We start from the raw sequence: 23249 nt of genomic DNA, 5'->3' as shown, positions 1-23249 counted from the left end.
TGTCCATATAGCAATTGCACTTCTAATGACAGAGGATTAATAGAAGGATCTCATCCCCCATCTAACACAAAAAAGCTCTAGTAGTCCTTGTACTTCAAGTTGAGCTAAAACGATTTATATCAAAGGCCAAAATTGTTGCAATAAATTGATTGTAGCTGCAGAGGAAAACATGATGTGTGTAAAATGATTTTATTTTCCTATGGGCAATAAGAAAACATGTTTTCCAAAGTACATAGATGCTACAGAAAATAAATGGGAACTGAACAATATTGAAGATCTATTTGCTCAGTATTTTACAGCAAGGAATCATAAGGCCAATCAGTTTGTTTTCATCCCAATTGAAATTGCTTTTCTATCAGATTATAACGTAAGGAAAAGATGGGCTTTGAACATTGTTGGATCTTAAAGGTATAGCGGAAGATTTTCTTTTTCCGGGTGGATCATCAATACTATCGGTCATCCCAGTTGTCAATCATTCTGATGATATGTTTACGTAAGGCTGTCGTACGTGCTCGTCCCTAGGTTCGCTGCGCATGCGCACTTTCAGGTGTATATGTGTGGTGGGCTACGGCTTTAGCCATTCATTGACGCTCGCGTTCTCACCGTGTTTTTCAAAATGTCTGGGGTTCACAAGAGAAAAAGTTTCTACGAATTGTATGACAAGAAGAGAAAGGCCTCTGAAGAAAGAAACAAGACCAGAGTGTTTTTGGGAGAATATTTGGGAGAAGAGGCTCGTGCATGCTCCCTCTTGTGCACTCTCGGGAACAGGTAGAGCGTTGTGCATGTGCATTTTTTTAAAAGTGGAGGGGCGGCTCTTTTAAAAATTTCGGGAAAATCTTCCGCTATACCTTTAAGCTATCTAGAATTTATTTTAGAATATGAAATGTTTCCCATGATAATCTGTTTGTTATTGAATTGGGTAAAAAACAGTGGACATACAGGCTAACACTTATAATATTAAGGCATAGAATTTGTTGCTAATAAAAACTGACAGTGGACACCATGATATGCAACAACCTGTAATTGCACTCACAAAAAAAGGTACAAAAGCGGTCAAATGTAGACTTTTGTACCTAAAAGGTGCATATTGGTACCTGGTTCCTCAAGGGTAATGGTACATATTAGGACCTTTTAAAAGGCACAGTCCCAGTGAGAACTGTTGTACCTTTTTCTGAGAGTGTGGAGAATTAAGCTAATCGTGCCCCTGGAAAGTTAATTTTAGTTTAATTCAAAAAGAAAATAGATTTGACAATTTGGGAAAGAAGAATATTAAAACGTTCTCTACAAATGAACGCACATATTTAATGACATACTAAAATATAGATATATGCTGTATACTTTATACACTTCAAAAATAAAATAGAATCTAAGGTACCTAAAGTATCTTACGGCGCCCCTAAGGGGACATGGAGCAAAAATTAAATAAAGTTTAGTTTCATGTGCTCACGTAAAACTTTCATGTGCTCATGCGAAACCTTCATGTGCAGAACTTTTCTCCAAAGTTTAGTTTCACGTGCTCACGTGAAACTATCGCGTGCGCACGTGAAAGCGAAAGTTTCACGTGAGTGCGCGATAGTTTCACGTGAGCACGCGAAACGAAACTTTAAAAAAACTCCAATGTCACCTTAGGGGCTCGGTAGTATCTGGATGCTTTACAGCAATAATTTATTTTTCTTTAACTAAACTGAAACAGTTTGTCACCATGTGTAGGTAATATTTAGGCATGGCTCATTGTTCATTACAGTACAATGATTTTTGTCAACATCACCCAAGTCGCGCAAATATAACATTATCAAAGACGATGAGACTTTCTGCTTGATTATCTAATGCTGTCAGAAATAAAATAAATAAAAAAACATGATAATAATTTTTAAAAATGTTACGCTTAGGGTCTACACACCAATTGAAAATATCACTCAACCACCTTATAGACTTCCCTTGCAAAAAAAATTGAATTGAAACCAAAACAGCAGTGGAATCAAATAATGTACCAAATTTGAATCTTTTAAGTTGACTTGCATTTAAATTTACCTAAAAAAACGTCAGCTCCTATTTATTCTGTATAAGATGTTGTTAGCTGCTACTATCCAGTCTCACAAGGTTTCGTGATAAAGTCATGTACATTTTTGATTCTTTTTTCGTGATATTATCACAAACTTTCACGTTTTTTCGCGATCGTACAACGAACTCATGTTCTCGTGCGACCATCACGTATTGGTTACTCAACTGCTTTTTCCTATTTTCAAACCAGTGTTGCTTCGGTTTAGGGTTAGATTTAGTGCTTGCATTAGAATGTCACTTTATGTATTGGTTTATACAATTTTTTCTGATTTATGTTTTTATATATCGCCTGCCGTTAGGGTTAGAGTTGGGTTTGGGTAGGGATGTCATTTTATGTAAATCTAAACCGAAGCAACAATAGTAAGAAAATAGGACAAAACAGTTGATTAGGCTAACCAATGACAATCACACGACAACAGGAACTCGTCATACGATCGCGAAAAAACACTGAAATTCGTGATAATATCATGAAAAAATAATCAAAAATTTATGTTACTATATAATGAAATTTCGTGAGACTGGGCTAAAATAAATAAAAATGTCTTAAGGCCCATTTCAAGGTAGTAAAGTTGTAAAGTAATCTGACTCGAATGAACCTGACATTTACGTCTATGAAAACAGACTTCAACAGGACCAATAGATACATGAAGACCACATTTTTCCCACTCATCACAAACAAACAATAAATATCCTATATATATCTGTCCACAAAGTCATATTGAATGAAACCGGTTTTATATCTGATTCCTCCATTGTATATCAACTACTCATTTTCACACGTTTGTACCTTAAATGAACTTTTCATTAAAAAAATTGAAGAACGTTGTTACACCCAATAAAAGTCTAGTTAATGTTTGCTTCTCTTTATCTTCAAATCCTGCTCTTGAATCACATGCAAGTGTTATGCATATTGATAAGGCTGTTGGGTAGATACTTCACTTCTCCCACTGAAAACAAACATTAATGAAAACAGCTTTGGTTTGCTTCAGTAGAGCATGACCATCAGAGCCACAGGACAAGCGTGGGACAGGTATCGGATATTCTTACATATCGGCATTGTGGTTTTCTTTAAAGTCTGTTGTTTTTCTCTTTCATACAACAAAATAGATGCTCAAGTTGACATACATGGGCGCTGGCAGTGACGGGGCTTATTCAGGGCTCTCTGGGTCCAAATCGTCACCCATTTGGTAGCTGGAGCCCTGGGTGGAGTAGGAACGCGTCTTCATTGACCAGCTGGAGTCCATCAAAATTGCCTGCGAGAGACACATGGATGAGAAACTCAGTGAGAGGCAGACAGTGGGTTTATTTCACTCATAAAGAGTATGTGATCATAGGGGCGTGTCTGTAGATCTGGGTGCATGCGCACATTAGTGCACTTCAGGAGCAGCATGGTGCTCCTCTCGAGAAAGAAAGGCTGAAGCTTGCTTTTGATCAGAGGGCAAACGCATTCTGTCTGTTTCGATCAGCATCACTCTTTGATCTGAGCTTAAGGGCATCCTGAGCATTTTTTTTGTATCTATTATGTAACATAATTTCCTATTTCAGTCATATTCTATCATGTCAGTGGTTTTATGTCAGATATAAAATCAAAACGAAAGGGTGAAAGCATTGCCAGGCAGAGAGTGAACATTTGGTTATTTTTTAGATAAGGATGATAATAGTTTGAAGTCATATGCATCCTTGTTGATAGATCCAATGGCAAATAATAGTTTTTAAATCAACAATAAACACACTTCTTGTAAAGTAAGTAACACTAAGAAGAAAAACTCAGTGTTAGGGGTAACGTATTACAAGTAACGTGCATTACGTAATAATATTACTTTTCTGAAGTAACGAGTAAAGTAGCGCATTACTTTTTAAATGTACACATAAATATTTGAATTACTTTTTCAAAAAATAATGCAAGTTACTTTTTTAGGTTAACTAATTCGATTTAAAAAAATTATGTACTGAATTAAACTAAACATAGTCACATTATGCACTCTATGCATACAAGCCTGTGTGGGAACAGTTTGAGTCAAAAACTGAGATGGCAGGCCAAAGCTCGACATTTTTGTGATGAAATATGCAATTTCTGAATGCCAAACTTTTCAGTCATAAAAAACACCTGCAAGGCCTGAAAAAGATCAAGCCTCAGCAAAGAAAAATTAACGCAAAAGTAACTAAAAAGTAACGTAAGCATTACTTTCCATGAAAAGTAACTAAGTAACGCAATTAGTTACTTTTTTGGGAGTAACTTAATATTGTAATGCATTACTTTTAAAAGTAACTTTCCCCAACACTGGTTATACTATAAAGACAATTTCATCGGACGCACGTGCGGTGACGCGATCATGCGTCTGGTCGGGACATTACTTCCGGTTTTAGTTTTTTAAAGGTCTGACTAGTTGCTAAACTGAGCTCTTAAACAAATACCTCGTCAAAAATAACAAATGTTTTTGTTTTCTAGGTAATCTTTGTGTTCTTTATTTTGCTTGTTATATAAATAAACAACTTTAAAAGGACGTTTTTTTATTATTTGTTATTTATTCGGAAGTTACGTGTTGACCACGAGAGCTGCTTGTTTATGTTGTTACTGCTGAAACCGTCTATACACAAGAATCTAAAAATGCTGCACATTTTGTTGTTTTAGATTGTTAGTGTTTTCTAACTCATCTTGTTTTAAAAATTTAGCATCGCGTTTTCACATCTATAATTCGGTTCATTTGGTCCGGACCAAAAGCAAAAAATTATACATTGTAACTTTTTTAGCAGATTTGGTTCCATTTCACACCACACTGATTGCTCTGATCCGCACCAATTGAAACGAACCAAAATTCTGTTATGTGATAAGATCAACATCACTCATTGGTCACATGTATTTGAACGTATTTCCTAAATGGCTTCACGATTGGTCAGAATCAACGTGTGGCAAATTCCAACGGAACCCCCGGAAGTAAACAAAAGAAGGAAAATACAGCAGACACCATGGACAGACGGCTGCGCGCTGTAATTATGTCTCCATGGTTGTTATACATAGTTTGTATACAGCACTCTAGACAAACTGTTCATTTTCAGAATGAATCGCAGATTCGGCTTGAAAACAACGGTTTAATGCACTACAAACGGCGAAGACAAAACATTTTTGAGGCTCCGTCCGCACCTCCTCGCAACTCCAGGTATGTCCGCGTTTTGTCATTGTGCTAATATTGCTTATAGAAACGGTCAACAAACACTTCCTCATCCGATAATGCACTGCGCAGTTGACTACGGCAGCTGGTTTAGTCCAAAATGCGCAGTACTTTTGCAGTTAGGTCGATTCGATCACGGATCGTGTTCTCACCACAAACGAACCGCTCTAGAGTTCGTTTGAAAGCGTACCGAGACCACCTCTGCAAGCTGGTCTCGGTCCGCTTGTTTGGTCCGCTTTTGGTGCGCACCAGAGTTCGATTGCTGCATTCTCACCTGCCCAAATGAACTGCGCCAACTGAGCAATCGAACTCTGGTATGATTCAATCGAACTAAACAAGGCAGGTGTGAAAACCCCCTTATTCAAGAAGAAAAATAAATTTTTTCATCCAGTCTCTTTTTTCCTCATTAAATCGCCTGTTCAATTCAAAATGTGTCACATTACAAATTTACATCACATTTAATAAGTAAAATAAATGTACAGTTTATTAGCTTTAACATTGCCTCAAAATTCGTGCATAAGAGTGAAGTGATTTGTTGTGTTGTCATGGTTTGAATGTACTGTAAGTTAAATTGTTTGGTAGATGACTTGTGCTGGGGTCTGACCATCTTTTCCTCGTTGGCAGGAGGATTTCGCAGGAAAAAACATAGTGGAGCGAACAGGATGTCGATCACACCAATGATGGTCATAAGCCATGGGAAGCCAATACTCTTTGCGATCGCTCCACCTGCTGATGGACCTAAATGACAGAAACAGATTCATAGAGCTTCTGATATAGTATCAATACTGCTTGCAAATGTACACTCACCTAAAGGATTATTAGGAACACTTTACTAATACTGTGTTTGAACCTGTGTTCAGAACTGCCTTAATTATACGTGGCATTGATTTAACAAGGTGCTGAAAGCATTCTTTAGAAATGTTGGCCCATATTGATTGGATAGCATCTTGCAGTTGATGGAGATTTGTGCGATGCACATCCAGGGCACGAAGCTCCCGTTCCACCACATCCCAAAGATGCTCTATTGGGTTGAGATCTGGTGACTGGGAGCCATTTTAGTACAGTGAACTCATTGTCATGTTCAAGAAACCAATTTGAAATGATTCGACCTTTGTGACATGGTGCATTATCCTGCTGGAAGTAGCCATCAGAGGATGGGTACATGGTGGTCATAAAGGCATGGACATGGTCAAAAACAATGCTCAGGTATGCTGTGGCATTTAAACGATGCCCAATATGCACTAAGGGGCCTAAAGTGTGCCAAGAAAACATCCCTCACACCATTACACCACCACCACCAGCCTGCACAGTGGTAAGAAGGCATGATGGATCCATGTTCTCATTCTGTTTACGGCAAATTCTGACTCTACAATCTGAACAGAACTCGAGACTAATCAGACCTTTTTCCAGTCTTCAAATGTCCATTTTTGGTGAGCTCGTGCAAATTGTAGCCTCTTTTTCCTATTTGTAGTGGAGATGAGTGGTACCTGGTGGGGTCTTCTCAAGGTTGTGTTTGTTGTGGCTTCACAAATGCTTTGCTGCATACCTCGGTTGTAACGAGTGGTTATTTCAGTCAAAGTTGCTCTTCTATCAGCTTGAATCAGTCGGCCCATTTTCCTCTGACCTCTAGCATCAACAAGGCATTTTCGCCCACAGGACTGCTGCATACTGGATGTTTTTCCCTTTTTACACCATTCTTTGAAAACCCTAGAAATGGTTGTGCGTGAAAATCCCAGTAACTGAACAGATTGTGAAATACTCAGACTGGCCCCAACATCCATGCCACGCTCAAAATTGCTTAAATCAACTTTCTTTCCCATTCTGACATTCCGTCAGGTGATTGTCTTGACCAGGACCACATCCCTAAATGCATTGAAGCAACTGCCATGTGATTGGTTGATTAGATAATTGCATTAATGAGAAATTGAACAGGTGTTCCTAATAATCCTTTAGGTGAGTGTACATTTGTAGTTACATGTGACTATGCCTAACTAAAATGTACTGTTTTCTACATAAAAACACCCTACAATGTAGAGAACATTCAATGAAAATATAACCTTGATATCTTTAATATTGACAGAGTAAGGTTCTGTCAAAGATGCTCCTAATCTCAAAATTAGATTTTAGTCTGGATTTCCCAGACAGGGTCACATTTGATATAGATGGTAATTTCTCGTTCCTTACCTAAAGCAAAGCCCATGCAGAATGCAACATCAGCAATAGCGTACACACTGCCATACACAGACACGTGCCTCAGATCTACTAGATAACCCATGATGGGCATCATTGAAGAGTCCACCATACCTGCAGATCATACAACATCAACACATGATTTCTTATATGGTGTTTCTATATTCATTACATTAATTTATTACATAAACATTAATAGATTTATGTAGTAGAAGATGAAATGTGGACTTTGTGTCAAACTCACCAATCGCAAATCCAACTCCAAAGTTTGGCACAATGAGTCCGTATATGTCTTTTGCAAAAGGCACCTGAACACAATTGGAGGAAATTACACACAGGAACCTGCCACATAAATCACTTTGATAAAGGAGTTAATGAGTATTGAGGTATGTTGTTAAGTTGTTTTTCCAGCCCATGTACTTTATCAACTTAAAAAATCATAACCAGTTCTGGTAATTTAATGGTACACACTGGGTTACCCTTGGTGACCCTTTTTAAACTGATGTTTTTCCCATTAGCAAATCTTCAGTGTACTTGACTCCAATCTGAACTGGTTTCCAGTATAATCCGATAAGCGTCTTAAAGAGAACTGTCTTTCTGCTAAGCAGGAAATGTCTTGGGCAGACAGACTCGGATATCTTATAACAAACTTTCTTTCCAGGACTCAACAGAGTGGGAAACAAAAACTAATTTAAATGTGCTTTACCATGTTGGAGGAATTACTATGGTATTATCACCAATTTTAATATCAGTATTTTATTCCCTGTATGCCACAAATCCATTCATCCGAACAAACCAGTGTAGTGTGTTCAATACAATAAGTGTGGAAATGCAAATAGTGATGAATTTAGTGCAGAAGAACTTACGCAGAGTATGCTGAGACCAACTAGCAGCATACCGATGAGTGAACACAGCCATCTATAAAAATGTGTGTGAAAGAGACAAAATGTAAAGATGATGCCAACAAAAACACAAATCCTAAGGACTAAGACATATAGGAACCTAGCAACAAAGGCCATAACAAGACAAGCACCCCCGATAGAGATGTATAAAGTCTCTAAAATGTCAAAGAGCAAATCTGCAGGTCCCTCTGAATTTCAAATGCTCAAACATTCCCTTCTTTTATTACCAACATCTGAGGCATTTTCAAGAGAATGTCACACCAGACAAGCATACGTAACGGCAAGAAAGCACATGCCTCTTATGTTTTATGTGTTTGTAATGTATTATAAGCAGTATGTAAACAACAAACAAAACAAACAAAAATGGCAATCAACAAAACAGCATGCTGAGAACAAATAATAAAAAAACCTGCCCACAGAAACTCATTTAAAGCTTCTCCAGAGCTGATAGCAAAGCGGAGGAAGATAAGAAAGGAGAAGTGGGGGAAAAACAGATTCATTTCCCTCTCCTACCTCCCCATTTTGTTAGCCAGAACGGCAAAGATGTTGGTCCCTATAAGATATGAGATGCTGGCTGGCACGAATGCAACCCCTAAATGGGGAGAGGAGAGAGAGAGAGAGAGGACACAGATAAGAAGACATGCTATCAGTTTGATCTCAGAGCTGCTGTTCGTCTCACAGATGTGGTTATGAAGCTGCCTCTCTTATTCTCTCGCTTCTTTCTTTCATTAGCTAGCTTGCTTTTCCGTTGCCTGCCAATGACACTTCAATATCCTGCCAGACAGAAGACACTCCCTTGCCAGCTCTCTCTTTCTGCCTTTCGCTTTACCTTTTCTCTTTCCATATATCTTTCTCTATTATAGTCAAAGCTTCCTAACAGCAGGAAGAACCCCAAAAGACCTAAACGGTTCTGATACATAGATGGATCTTTATGGGGAATATTTTAGACCGTGTGTTTAACCAGGCAGGATACGGAAAGCTTTATGGTTAGTTCCTGGAGCTCACTTGGGAGAGCAATGTGTTAGCAGAGCAAAGGTTATAGGTTTGGTTCCAAGGAACACACAAAGTGATAAATGTAATTCACCGTAAGCTTCTGTTTTGTCCATCTACACCGAAATTGAAACGGCACAAACACTACCAATGTGTCTGATCTTTACTGATACAGTTATGTAGACAAGTTTGATTTTACAATGGGCAAGGCTACCCAGCATGAAACCACAGGAATAAGAAAAAAAACCAACATGCACCAATACAAAATGGCTGTGCCGGTATAATAATCGATTACTTAAAGGTATAGCGGAAGATTTTCTTTTTCCGGGTGGATCATCTAGACTATTGGTCATCCCAGTTGTCAATCATTCTGATGATATGTTTATGTGAGGCCGTCGTACGTGCTGGTCCCTAGGTTCGCTTTCTGCGCACTTTCAGATGTATGTGTGGTGGGCTACGGTTTCAGCCATTTATTGAAGCTCGCGTTCTCAGCGTATTTTTTCAAAATGTCGGAGAGTCGCAAGAGAAAAAGTGTTTATGAATTGTATGACAAGACGAGAAAGGCCTCGGAAGAAATAAACAAGGCCAGAGTGTTTTTGGGAGAATATTTCACACAGGTTGGGCTTCCCAATGATGCCTAAGTCGCAAAGTTTCTACTCGACAGGTAAAGTTTGGCATGCTATTTGGAGAAATCCATTTAAAATCACTGCTGATAAAAGTTGATGTCTGGCACAAGTCACGAACTGCGCAGACACGGTAAAAATCTCAATGTATGAGCCATGCATGCCGGCAGAAACTTGTAAACAGAGTGAAGAGAAGAAGGCTCGTGCATGCTCTCTCGTGCACACGTTAATAGGAGTGTTGCGCATGTGCATTTTTTTTTAAGTGGAGGGGCGGTTCTTTTAAAAAAATTCGGGAAAATCTTCCGCTATACCTTTAAAATGACATACAAATTAATTTGTTTTAAAGTATTATGTCGTAAAATCCAAAAAGTCTGATGGTGAAATCTGTTTATGTTGTGAAATCCGCCGATGTCCGATAGTGAGAGATATGCTTTTATCTGCCGAATCCGATTAAAGTCTGATTAGTTTGGTGCATCCCTAGTTAGGACACACATAATGCCATTTTTATTTGCACTTATCATTCCTGTTATAAGAAATACATTATTTTATCGCGTAAATTATAACAAAACTGTGATCCATCTTTCTAATACAGTACCAATTTGTTGAAAAGAGAGGAATACTATTAATATAATGTACAGGTAACAACAAAAATAACATTCTCCAACCTAGCTGCCATTTCCTTGGACACATTGTTTCCATCATCCAGATGGGCAGCGCTGGTTCCAGCATAGCAATGGCCATGTTAGCAAAACAAATGGAACCTGAAATAAAAACGAGGAAGGGTAAGTGGATCCATCCTCATCTTTCTGACCCCCTCCCCAGTCCACTCATTCTGTTTCCTTTCTAACATACAATAAACAACATCACGCTGCCCCTGCTCTCAGGCCACTGTAATTGGAGGCAGAGACGAACACAGACTTTTCTTAACCACTTCACTCTCCCTTTCACACACACACACACACACACACACACACACACACACACACACACACACACTCATCCCTCTCTCACAGAAAAATGACACCCTGTAATGTGTCACACCCACGGCCTCTTGAAAAACACACTAACCAGCATCACACAAGTGGTCAAATATTGGAGTAAAACAAACTATTTGTGTTTTCTCTCTTTTAACATGTAATGAGACTAAACACTGAACAATTTAATTTAACCATGTTGAATTTATGTAAATACATAGAATTTATACAGATGAAATATACTGTTTATTATAAGTTTAATTATTTTTACCTGCTGCAATGAGAATGTAAGGATCTTTCATGAGGGTCAACAGTGGAGTTCCTGTCTGGGTCTGTGGAAAACAAAAAAATACATTTTATTAAACTCAAAACAAGACTAACAAGCCTTTTATACAGATAATACAAGCAATTGCCCCTGAACACATCAGTGATACACTGTATCCCATTGCAAAGATCTGGGCTTTTGATCCCTATTAAAGATAGCAGCCTAAGGTCAGGCGTGTTTTATTAAGGGTTTGTATGTCAGGGTGTGCAAGTCTGACACACGGCCATTTAGGAAACCTTGTGCTAGTCACCGCATTGGTTCCCATGGAGATGAGATGCTTGAAAATCATAGGAAAACGAACGGAAACAATATATATGATGTCCCATGTGCATTCTGCTGCACCTTTAAGCGATCGGTAAAAAATATCATAGTTAACTTTGTGTGTGGCAAGAAATGTACCAGTCTTTACACATATTGCTGTGGGAATCGTGTCACTAGTGCAACATCACTACAGTTTTTGAAAGAAATGTGTAAGTAAAAATATTTCCATGTTTATTTAGTGGGTCTCTTTGTTAAGATACAAACAGAAAATATGGAAAATATGTTCACAATTTCTAAAACAAAAGTCAGTATTTTAGTGAGACGTCTTTTGGCACTAAGCACATCTTGAACTCTTCTGAGGAGACTGAGTGTCTAAAGTCATTAGAAATTAAGATTTCATTTAGCTAAGGAGATCCTGCAGGTTCCTGCTATTGCTCAAGTTTAAGAGGAAGTTGTTTCAAGCATCCAATCCAGCCTGACACAGCAACAAGCGGTGTATTGAGCAGGACCGTATGTTTGTCCAACCAATCGCAGACAGGAAGGACATTATTTTTGCCAATCCGATTGAACAGAAAAAATACATCTATTTGAAATTCTAGGATTTTTTTACACTCTGAGTGACACTTTTTTTAGGTAAATGTTTTGATTAAGCTCATTGGTCGCCACCGAAAACAATTCAATTTACTAAATTTTTTTAAGGTAAGTGGTTGCAATGAATTTATTTAAGCTACATTTAAGCAAAATTTAAATTTTTTTTTTATAAATGTAGCTTAAATAAATTGACTGCGACCACTTACCTTAAAAAATTAGGTAAATTGAATTAATCTTTTTTTTCAGTATGATGGCTGACAGTCGACACCCCACCGCTCCTATTCTTTAGCCATTCTGCTCCTCTGTGGACATTGTTATTTCACTCAAAACATTGTCATTTCAGCTTATTTTCTGCTTAACAAGGTTAAATAAGGCTGGGAATGATCTCATTAAAGAACACAGCCACAACAAAAAAAATAGATTTTTTCACTCAGTCCTGTCCTTTTGCATAATCCCTTTGGATATTGACACTCATGGGGGCTTTTGGCTCATATGTCTATCTGTGTCAGCTTAAATGATGTCCAGGTATTACTGATTGATTGATAGATTTATTATCCCAAATCAATAATCAATCAATCACTTTCTCACCAGAACTGTGATGCGACGAAAATCTTTGTGTCACATTTAGGGCTGTCACAATTAATAAATCATCATCTCATCGCGATTGTTTGACCTCATAGCGATGATTTCAGATCACCGCAATGATTGCACATCTCTCTAAAAAACACAAGGGGAGCTGCAAGGCCTGTATATACAGTATCAGATGCCATTCCTTAACTGACAGTGTGACGCGATACATTGCAAAGCCATTCAATACAGTGCAAAACTTTGATAGGTAGAACTGCCAGGTAAAACATACATTTCCAAAACAGCAATTCCAAATTTAGGGAAATTTTTTTTTTTTTGCAGCCACTACAGACATGTGGTCCAGTACTAATATGACCTTAGTAGGATTGGCTACTATTTATGGCCTGTTCTAGTTAGTTTATTTTGATTGCATTTTTATTATCAGTTATTTTTCAGACACTTTATTGTGTTTATTTCTTATAAACAATTTTCATTTTTTTAAAGATATATTCATTAAATAACTACTTTTAAATATGTGTTATGGGTATTAATATTTATGCCATAAATGACTGGATTGCGCATAAAGCGCTTAACGTAACAGCGTGAGGTGAAGCCAGCGCAGAGTTCGAGCCACCATCTTGGTATACCCAACCGGCAGAAGGCGTCATTGACTTCCATTCAAAATCTAAATTTACCCACTTTACAGCATATCAGTCACACAAGATTAATTTTTAGGATAGGTGTACGTAACTTAACTGTTATTTCTGGTGTTATTTGCAATGTTTATGTTTTAATCGGGCAGGATAATGGATTTATAAAAAAACGTTAAGGTGAGTGTGTCTGCTGCATTCTGTTAATGACGCGGGCATAAATAAAGTTTTTTGACATTCAGCTACACGGTCAGCGTTATTTCTCGGAATAAGTTTAGGTAACTTGTAAAGATAACATAATTACAAAACCAGCAAATTATTGCGTGCACATACGGTACAAAGCATGTTATTTATTCAGATTTCAGAATGAGCACGTTTGTCATTAATACTAAATATGCTGCGGTATGTCCGCTGATCTGATACTGTAATAAAGATGAATGTATAATAACTGTTTAAAAAGCAAAATGTACAATGTCAGTAAATAACTATGTACATGCTTAGGACGTTTGTGTTGTAATAATGTACATGGATACTTCAGATATAAAAACAGAGACCAGTAAAGTGATGTTTTATCATTAAAATCTGATAACGTCCATTGATTTAATAGAATGTTTGGGTATACCAACATGGCGGCGCGGTGGCTTCACAGTTGTGACGTCATGAGCAATCCAGTCATTTATATAGATCAGTGAACCCACCACTAACTGGCACATACACTATATCACACAAATTTGCCATTATTATCTTCCATATTATATGTCATTCATTACTGGAAAATGACGGGTTAAATTATTTATTTTCACAACAGATGACAAATATTCAAAGGGTAAGATGCTCCACTTAAACACACACATGTTGTTTACCGGAGGCCCTGTGGTCTCCGTAGTAACTGATACACATCAGCCTCATTGATCAAAGTCAGTCATGCTGTGATTGGATCAGGCACTCAGCCGTACATTTCCCCTTACTGTGAGCCAAAGCAAGGCACACAAGCACAATATTTCTAATACACACACTTTGGTCTACACATGTGCACAATACATCTCTCTAAAAAACACAAGGGGAGCTGCAAGGCCTGTATATACAGTATCAGATGCCACCAACACAAGCTTTTCGTTTCAAGTTTTAAATTTACACCATGCTACTGATAAGACCAGCTTATTCCACACCTAGCATGTCAGACTAAACCACATTTTATTACCTAGTAAAGAAATAATCTGCTATGACAATAAGAGAAATGCCAGCCAAAAGTTCTATATGTTAAGTTTATAAACAGTTTGCTGTTATGTTCATAAATCTCTTTTTTTCTGTCTGTCTTTATACCATTCCAGCATCTATGGCTATATTCATGGCAAGAACCAGTTAATCCATACACAAATTGATCCAGACAAGTTAATCCATACACAGGTTGGGGGAGGGGTATCTCCAATTCACATAATTTGCATGTTTTTGGCCTGTGGGAGGACACCGGAGTACCCAGAGTAAACCCACACTGACACAGGAAGAACTTACAAACTCCATACAGAAAGGCCTGCAATTGACCTAAACTGAGGACCTTCTTGCTGTGAGGCAACACTGCTACCCATTGAGCCACGGCGCCACCCCAATCATAAATCTCAATAAGCTTACCATGGTGTAGCCTTAACTAAATGCTTAATTTATTAATTATAAACATTACAATAGCATAAAAATCTATTGGTAATCCTCTTGCTTGAGATAGTAGGCCTAAAACATATAATGCTGACCCTAAGAAAACCTGGGGAACAATGGATGAAACTCTCACATCCTGGCAAAAAACTAATTGGAACATCTTTATATTCACAAATAAAATTGAAGATAACATTAAGTGTTGAAATATAGCATAAATGCACATCATTCCTAATGCGGAGCATGACCTATAGCCAAGTGTTTGATGAATGCATCAATCCTAACCCCTAAAACTAATGTTTTGAAAACAGGCAGCTGCTCAGGTTGGATTAGGTCTAAAAATGAAGAGGATGTACTCACCTCTGGTTCAACCTTTGAAGGCTGAAACACACAGAGTTGCAGAGCTGCTCATGAAAATGAGAAACAAACCCAGGTAATCAGGTAAATGGCAAATAATTTGTTTAGCATTTTAAATTCTGTCACCAACATTTAATTCCACTAAATTTAAGATGTTGAAAAGGACCGTTTGCTATTGAATCTGCTATTTTATATACTTGATTTGGAAAATCAAGCTATCGAGCTAAAACAACAGAGCTACTCACCTCCATCTAAAACTGCGAGCACAGCCAGGATGAGGAACGGGGCCGTCTTACCGACAAATTCATACATGACACTGCCGAATGGAGGGCCAACTGAATCACACATACAGACACAAATGCATGCAGCTAAGGTGAATTGATCACTGACATACAGTACATATGCAAGCATTGGAGATCAACGTATTATCTTTACTTTTAAATCTCTTAAAGTCACCACTATGCTTTGAATAAACATCCACTGTAGTGGTGAAAACAATCTTGTATCCTTTGTTATTATTGATAAAATAATCAGACAAACCACATCTGCTTGGCCAGTACAGTGGCTAAAGCAAAAAACCATTAACAGGAAGAGCCAGATTCAACCTACTTAATGCATTTACACTGACCGCTGTTTCTATGCTTTAGACAGGGCACTTAAAGTCTACGCCCCATCTTAAACTTCAAAACACTTCATGTATAAAACATCTTTGCTGTAGCATTTTCTCTGTAAATTTTCTAGAGATATTAAGAGGATTACTCAGGTGTCCTTTTGCTGTTGTTTCTGTCTACATGATCTCACAGAAAGCCGTGTTATAGTCACGAAAAAGTTGATTAATTTATTTGTGTCCATGGCACGAAATTAAGCTTTTTTCGTGCCTTGAGCATATATGTCTTTTTTGTGTCACTCGCATGAATTTCTATGAATAGTTTTTTGTGTCCGTGGAACGAATTTCTTTTTCGTGTCATTTTATGTATTGTTTTATCATTTTTTCCATATTTTTAAATCATTGTCGCTTGGGTTTGGGGTTAGATTTGGGTTGGGAAGTACTTTTGTGTATTGTTTCTACATGTTTTTCTTCTGCTTTTAAAACTATTTTCGCCTGGAGTTGAGTTTTGGGTTAGGATGTCTAAAAATGTAACAGGAAGTGATTCTAACCCCAACCCCAAGTGACAATTGTAAGAAAATAGTAAAAAACAATAAGAAAACAATACATAAAATGAAACGAAAAAGAAAGTTGTGCAACATACACGAAAAACTATTTATAGAAGTTTGTGCGAGTGACACGAAAAAAAAACATTCGTGCTCAAGGCACAAAAAAGCTGAATTTTCTTGCCATGGACACAAATAAATTAAGTCTGTATAACAAAATAACAAAAAAAACTCCCAACAGGAAGTGATTCTAACCGCAACCCCAAGTGACAATCGTAAGAAAATAGTAAAAAACAATAAGAAAACAATACATAAAATGAAACGAAAAGGAAAGTTGTGCAACATACACGAAAAACTATTTATAGAAATTTGTGCGAGTGACACGAAAAAAAAAAACATTCGTGCTCAAGGCACAAAAAAGCTGAATTTCATGCCATGGACACAAATAAATTAAGTCTGTAAAACAAAAAAAACTCCCAAGGCACAATAAGCACTACGGACATGGTAAATCCGATGCATTTCGCCAATCAAGCCTTCGTGAAACGCGTTCGTTTTGGTTTGTTATACCACTATTTTCCTATCCAAAGAGCACCTAGACTTTAGCGTATTTTTTGAGTTCGGGAAGCGCTCCTTTTTTGATATTTGAGATATTGGTTTTAGTCTGTATTGCTGCAAGGTTGCTAGTTGCTTACTCCCCTAAGCCAAAACATACTTCCAAGTCTTTATTATTTGTTAATCTGCATGTAAAATCTAGGCTAAAGTCTCATAATTGAATTATGAGATCAGGAGCTAATTTGAATTCAGCCAATTATTTTGCAACAATTTCAATCTTTGATATGGTCTTAGTCAGTATTAAACATATCATGGTTATATTTTCACATAATGTTCTTTACATTATGTAGTTTAATTTTATGTAGTCAACATATTTTTCACAAAATAAAAGACTTTAGCTGGGTTATCCCAGTCAAGTTAATTTTTTTGGCTCTCCTTCATTGTAGGTTTGTGGATTTGTTACTAAAATCTGAAGTTTAATACTTGCTACTTAATATGATCTAAAATTCCTAAATATTCTTTGCAAGAATACACACCCAAAACTCCCATGGCTAGACCTCCTAAGGCAATTCCTATAGCATTCCCTCTTTCCTCATCGTCTGTGTAAACACTAGCAAGCATCCCCATACCTGTGATATGAGACATAAATAATCTGTTACAAAAGCAAAGGTCAGCCACACAGTGCAAAATGTAGTAATGTGGACCAAGAAAACAATAAAACAGACTTTAATACTGGTGGCAACAAGTATTATCTGTCCAATAAAAATGCTATTCAGGAGACCCAAGAGTCAGACGTGTCATGGCTCTACATACATCTCTGAATAAGAGAGGGGACCCCATTTTGCACAGGCACCTGAACACCATTAACATTAACAATGGCTTTGTACATGAGGAGTTCAGAGAAGATCAAAGTCAAATGTGTCTTAGTGCACTCAGGTTCACAAATTGTGCACTTAATAAAGACATTTCAACTGCGGCTATAAAACATAACAGAGCTGCTTTTGAAAGCTTTCTGTTGTGTAATGTAGTGTTGCACATGGTCAGTTACCTGCTACAGAAGAACACGAGGAACCGACACCCTGCAGAGATCTGGCCAAAAACAGCAGAGTATAGCTCGATGAAAACGCAAACACTTTAGAAGAAGAGTAAAGAAGAGTAAAGCACAGACAGAAGAAAGAGGAAAAATGCATTTATTAATAAAGACATAAAGGAAGTTTCTTTTCCTTTTCCATTTAGAAGTAAAGGTAATGTTTAAAAAAGCATTAAAGTGTTTTTTGTACTCACTGAGCGTTGAAACAAACATGATGCAGAAACCGGCAAACATCGGGATCTGGTAGCCTATTCTGCAATTACAAACAAGAATCAACTCAGCTATGTCTCTCCTTATACTGTATGAAATATAAACTAGCATTGACGTTTTCTTTTGACCAACTACAAACTAAAAAGTTTAAATGAGGACAACATTTTGTGTTGCGTGTATGGCAGTACTGGTGTCTCCCATAAAAAGATGTTACTTTATTATTTATCATATAACATCACATCAAAACTAATTTTGTTTGTTTAAGTTGATTAGTTAAATATCTGATACTGATACCAAGCTGAACAGGACTATTAAACAACATTATCGCTGACTGAGTCTTACATGGAGGCAAGAGTTGGCAAAGCTCCAGTGGATCATAGCTGTTCATAGCAGTGCTTTGACTGAACTGGTCAAAATGGAGCATGTAAACGTAAGAGTGACGGCATATGCCTGAGTTTTCACATGACTGCTGATTGCTCCCAACAGACAGCATCAGAATAAGAATTGCAGTGCAATATTCACCTTACTTACAGTCCATTTACTGTACACTCATTCACACTTCTGCTATGTGACAATATAGAGCCAATGTCATAAAGGAATAGTTCAGTTTAAAATGAAAATTCTGTCATCATTTACTCATCCTCATGTTGTTCTAAACCTGTATAAATTTTATTTTTCTGATAAACACAAAAGAAGATATTTTGACAAATGATGGTAAACACAGCAGATATTGACCATTGACTTCCATAGTAGGAATAAAAAAAATATGATAGAATTTAATAGGTAACATCAACTGTGTGCTTACCATCATTTAGCAAAATATTTTCTTCATCATTTATCACAATACTTCCAAAATATTATTTCCTACTATGGAAGTCAATGGTCACTATCTGCTGTGTGTTTACCATCATTTCTTAAATATCTACTTTTGTGTTCATCAGAAAAAAGAAATTCATACAGGTTTAGAACAACAAGAGGATGAGTAAATGATGATAGAATTTTTATTTTAAAGTGAACTATCCCTTTAAAGTGAAATGATAAGTGTAAACTCAGTGTTAAAAAGTGTGATACAGTCAAGCCAAAAATTATTCAGACACCAGATATAATTTTTGACATTTTTTACTAGTGGGTGCATGACAAGTCAAGTGAGGATAGTAAAATAAATACATATTCTACCCAAAACTTCTTTATATGGTGAACTTCTAGTAAATCTGATAAAATGTGGGACCCAGAATTAGACACTTTGACCTGACCTAGTGTTTTACCTTTAATTGCTAATTTTTACTTGACATAAATTGGCATTATCAAATTGTGTATTTACATTTAACAGCTGACAATTATTCAACCTACTGTAATTCATTTGTGACACAGTCTAAATAAAGTTTTTTGAACTAAGTTCAGGAAGAGCATGGTCATGTAATTCAACCAATCAGTTCAAAGGGGTCTCTATATATAGTCGTCTCTCACCTCTGTCCATTTCTCCTCCACTCCATCGCCTCGCTCTCAGTTAGTACATCTATCCCAGTTAAAGAGGGGGAGTACTCTGGGTCTGGGATAAAATTCTGAGCTCTGAGCTCTTTGCACAGACAGCACGCCAAATAAGCTTTATTATCATATTTACCATATTGATTACATGTTAATGCCAACTCATGAATAGAATGATGGCCAAAACCAGTGAAATATCAAATAGTGTAACTGTTATTTCTTTTTATATTTTATTATCATTATTTAAACTATAGCGAATAAACTGAAATAATGTCAGAAATGTTAAAAGTGTCTGAAAATGTTTGCTTTGACTGTATGTGAACAAAGATCCTTCTTATCAATCACCTGCTAACGTTTTACATGTTTTTGATAGAAGTGAAATCTAAAGACTGCATGGATGGCTTTTGATTTGTTAAAAATATCTTTTTAATAAGTAAATAGGTGAACTTTACAATGGTTATGGTCTCGCTTACGTATACCATTTATCCTAAACGACTTAACACAGTATTTTTTCCCTGGGAATCGAACTCAAGATTTTTATCTCGCTAATTCAATCTGAGCTATAAGATCCCATTTATGCTTTGTCTTAACACTAACACCTTACACAACCCACCTGTTGGTGAGGGGTCCTATGAATGGGTTGGTGATGAGCTGTACTGTGGCTTTAGAGGCAAACAACAGACCCACTTTGACGTTCTCATTCAGGAGCTGGTCGTCTGCTTTTGGGCAATCGGAGTGGTTTTGAGGGGGGGTGACAGAAGGAGGGGCTGAGGTCAACAGGCTGGCCGTACTCATTTGCGAACTGAAGCCAGTCAGGCGTGTTGAGTTATCATACAAAGACACAATGCTCTGAAAGGTGCCGGTTGGGGTAAGAGAGGAGATGGAGTGATTCTGGTCTGCCTGGGAGGCTTCGTCATCCACTGTGTACAGGTAGCTGGGAATAATAGGGACTAACATACAGATGAGAAAGAATTATTGTGTGCAGATTTAATAACCAAGACTTTGTGAATATATTTAGAATGGGAACAGGTGACTAAATATAAGAGTTTATGAATCTGCTATTAAATCAAACAAACATTAAATCAAACAAACACATTTGTCCATTCATAGAGAGAATTGACTCTACCAATGAGCGAAAGTATGCGGTACAATATAGAGTAGGCCTACAATAAGACAATAAATGCAGTGAAAAATATTAGTTTTGATTAAGGCGTATGGTGGTCCTGAAAATAAACAAAAACCCAAAGTGATATTTATTTTGTGTATAGGCCTATATATGTTTCTACATCTTCAATAATAGGCCACCTATTTTAAAATACCCAAATAAGACTTTATACAATAAAAAACGTCATTTTCAGTAATCACAGACAGCTTTAGACAGTCAAAAACATATTATTTTCCTACATACTACAGAAACAAGCTGATTTAGACCGAGTTTGACCTTTTACGCGAACAATTGGGGGTGACATTATCATGCGTAAATAACCCACGGGGACACAATGTGAGATAACGCTCAAAAGCCTCTTCATTCAGCACTTGTGCTTCAGTTTCGCCTGATACACCTGCACTGTATGTAGGCTAGACATACGCCATACTTTTCCTTTGTATCCCCATTGTAATTGTTGTGCGCGTTTCTTAGCTCGCGGACGTGAGAACAAACACAGAGGCAAAAGCTGCAGTTTAGCGCGTGCATTAGTGTCACATTTAATGACAGCGCGCGCGGACGGAGTGCTCGAGGACATGATGCTTTAATTCAGATAAACTGCTGCTACTACCTGTAGTTGAAAGCTTACAGGGGAGAGGAGATTAAAACAATTTTTAAAGATAGTGAAGCGCATTAACATCACTTAGCTTTTAACATTTGTTTTGAAGATAATAAATGCATCTTACTCTCAAATAGGTAAAAAATAATTCATTTGAAATAAAAGTATACATTTTAAGAAATAAACTAGGCTTTTTATTATATCACTGTTTAGGCTATTTGAGATAGTAAATTCATAGGCTACATAATTATCTTTCATTTTTCTTTGATTTATTAATTTGGCTTTATCAAAGGTTTTCAATGTTTAAAAAGTTGTTAATGTAACATACATGTTTAAAACACTGTAACTCATTTTCTATATTAAACGTTTCTATTCATTATTAGGTCCTATATCAAATTCATATTAATTTCAGGTTCCTTACAAAGAAAGCAAATTAATAGCATTATTGCACGAACCCTAAATAATACAGCGCTCAATAAAAAAAATATATATATATATGTAGGCTATATATTGATCATATATGTTTGCATTAGCAGTTCATCCGAGGTCGCAGTCAGTAAGGGATGTGTATTTAAGCATCATATGTGCTTACACATGTAACAGGTGTGAGCTACAGCACTTACCGACCACCGTCAACAGCATATTGTCCAACAGCAAAGCAATAAAAACGATCAACAGAATCAACCTCCGAGACTGTTTTTCTTCTCTTAGCCATGTCAATAAACTAAAATCTCTAAGAGCATCAAATAGTCCCATTTTATAAAATCCAACAGCAAGAGCGAGAAAGGTCCTTCTGCAACAAAGCAAGAAAATGCCTGTCAAACAAGTGATATTAAAATATTAGTAAAATGTTTTTAAAAATGTTGTTATATTTGCTAAGGAAAACTGCTCTAAGTGAAAATGCATCAATATACACATACATGCATGGCTATTTATAAGTAGCCTATACTTGTTTTAATAGCTTGCCTATAAATAACATGCATAGGAACTATCAACAAATATAAAACTACAAACAATAATGTTTTGTTATATAAATTTCATAAATGCAACAGGACTTCAATTCTTACCTTATAAGCGCATTTGCATTGAGCTGTGCTATCAGATCCCGGGTGAAAGGCACGCGGGATGCGGAGCGTTTTAGTTGCTTGACTGGTGTTTGACGTCACGCTGTGGGAACTCAAATGGCGTGCGCTCTTTCACGAGAGAATCAAGCGTCAGACAAAAAATTAGAAAGACTTTATTTACAACTTTTTTTAACAACCATAATGTTATTTGCTTATTTGGTCTTGTTAAGTTACTTTAAATTCAACAAGTTTGCTTGAACTGACGTTTAGCGTTGAGTGTCATGCTTTACCTGGGTGACGTTGACAAGCAATGGTTCATCCAGGTAAAAGTACAAAACTTGTTAGGATTGGGGTTTTACTTTATATTTTATGTAAGATTAAACGCCAAGTGACATGAAAAGAAGTCAAAGCAGAGCACGTTATCGAAAGGTTAACGGAGTATAATTCTACAATAGCGACATCTTGTGGCCTAAAAGCAAACTAACACCTTTGTTGCTTCGATTGATGCCACCCAGAGCCATATTTAATGCCAAAATCAGTAATTTTTTATTTGGTTAAATAAACCAAAATCAACCATTGAACATATAGGATCAAAACTGCGTCCTTAGCATTCACTGGTCGGTAT

The 23249-nt window shown here is 36.9% G+C and overlaps 1 protein-coding gene across 2 annotated transcripts; it reads right to left on the bottom strand.

Moving 5' to 3' along the window:
• Window positions 1-1610: 1610 nt before the first annotated feature.
• slc18a2 (solute carrier family 18 member 2) lies at window positions 1611-22767 on the bottom strand. 2 transcript variants are annotated; one of them, XM_055172891.2, is made up of 16 exons: window positions 22628-22767; window positions 22184-22353; window positions 20411-20747; window positions 18297-18355; window positions 18061-18144; window positions 17549-17641; window positions 15554-15643; window positions 15312-15355; window positions 11182-11242; window positions 10602-10697; window positions 8837-8915; window positions 8288-8339; window positions 7666-7729; window positions 7416-7535; window positions 5836-5969; window positions 1611-3314 (listed from the first exon to the last, which is right to left on the bottom strand). In XM_055172891.2, exons 2-16 carry the CDS (start codon window positions 22314-22316, stop codon window positions 3210-3212), a joined length of 1551 nt encoding a protein of 516 aa, XP_055028866.2. In that variant the 5' UTR covers window positions 22317-22353; window positions 22628-22767; the 3' UTR covers window positions 1611-3209. The 2 variants fall into 2 exon arrangements, with proteins under 2 accessions (XP_055028866.2, XP_055028867.2); XM_055172892.2 differs by having other exon boundaries at window positions 22184-22375; window positions 22628-22698.
• Window positions 22768-23249: the final 482 nt, after the last annotated feature.

The sequence above is a fragment of the Misgurnus anguillicaudatus genome, chromosome 7 (genome assembly GCF_027580225.2).
Source record: "Misgurnus anguillicaudatus chromosome 7, ASM2758022v2, whole genome shotgun sequence".
NCBI lineage: Eukaryota > Metazoa > Chordata > Actinopteri > Cypriniformes > Cobitidae > Misgurnus > Misgurnus anguillicaudatus.
The sequence above is the reverse complement of the archived record's forward strand: the minus strand, read 5'-3'. Positions and strand labels throughout refer to the sequence as shown.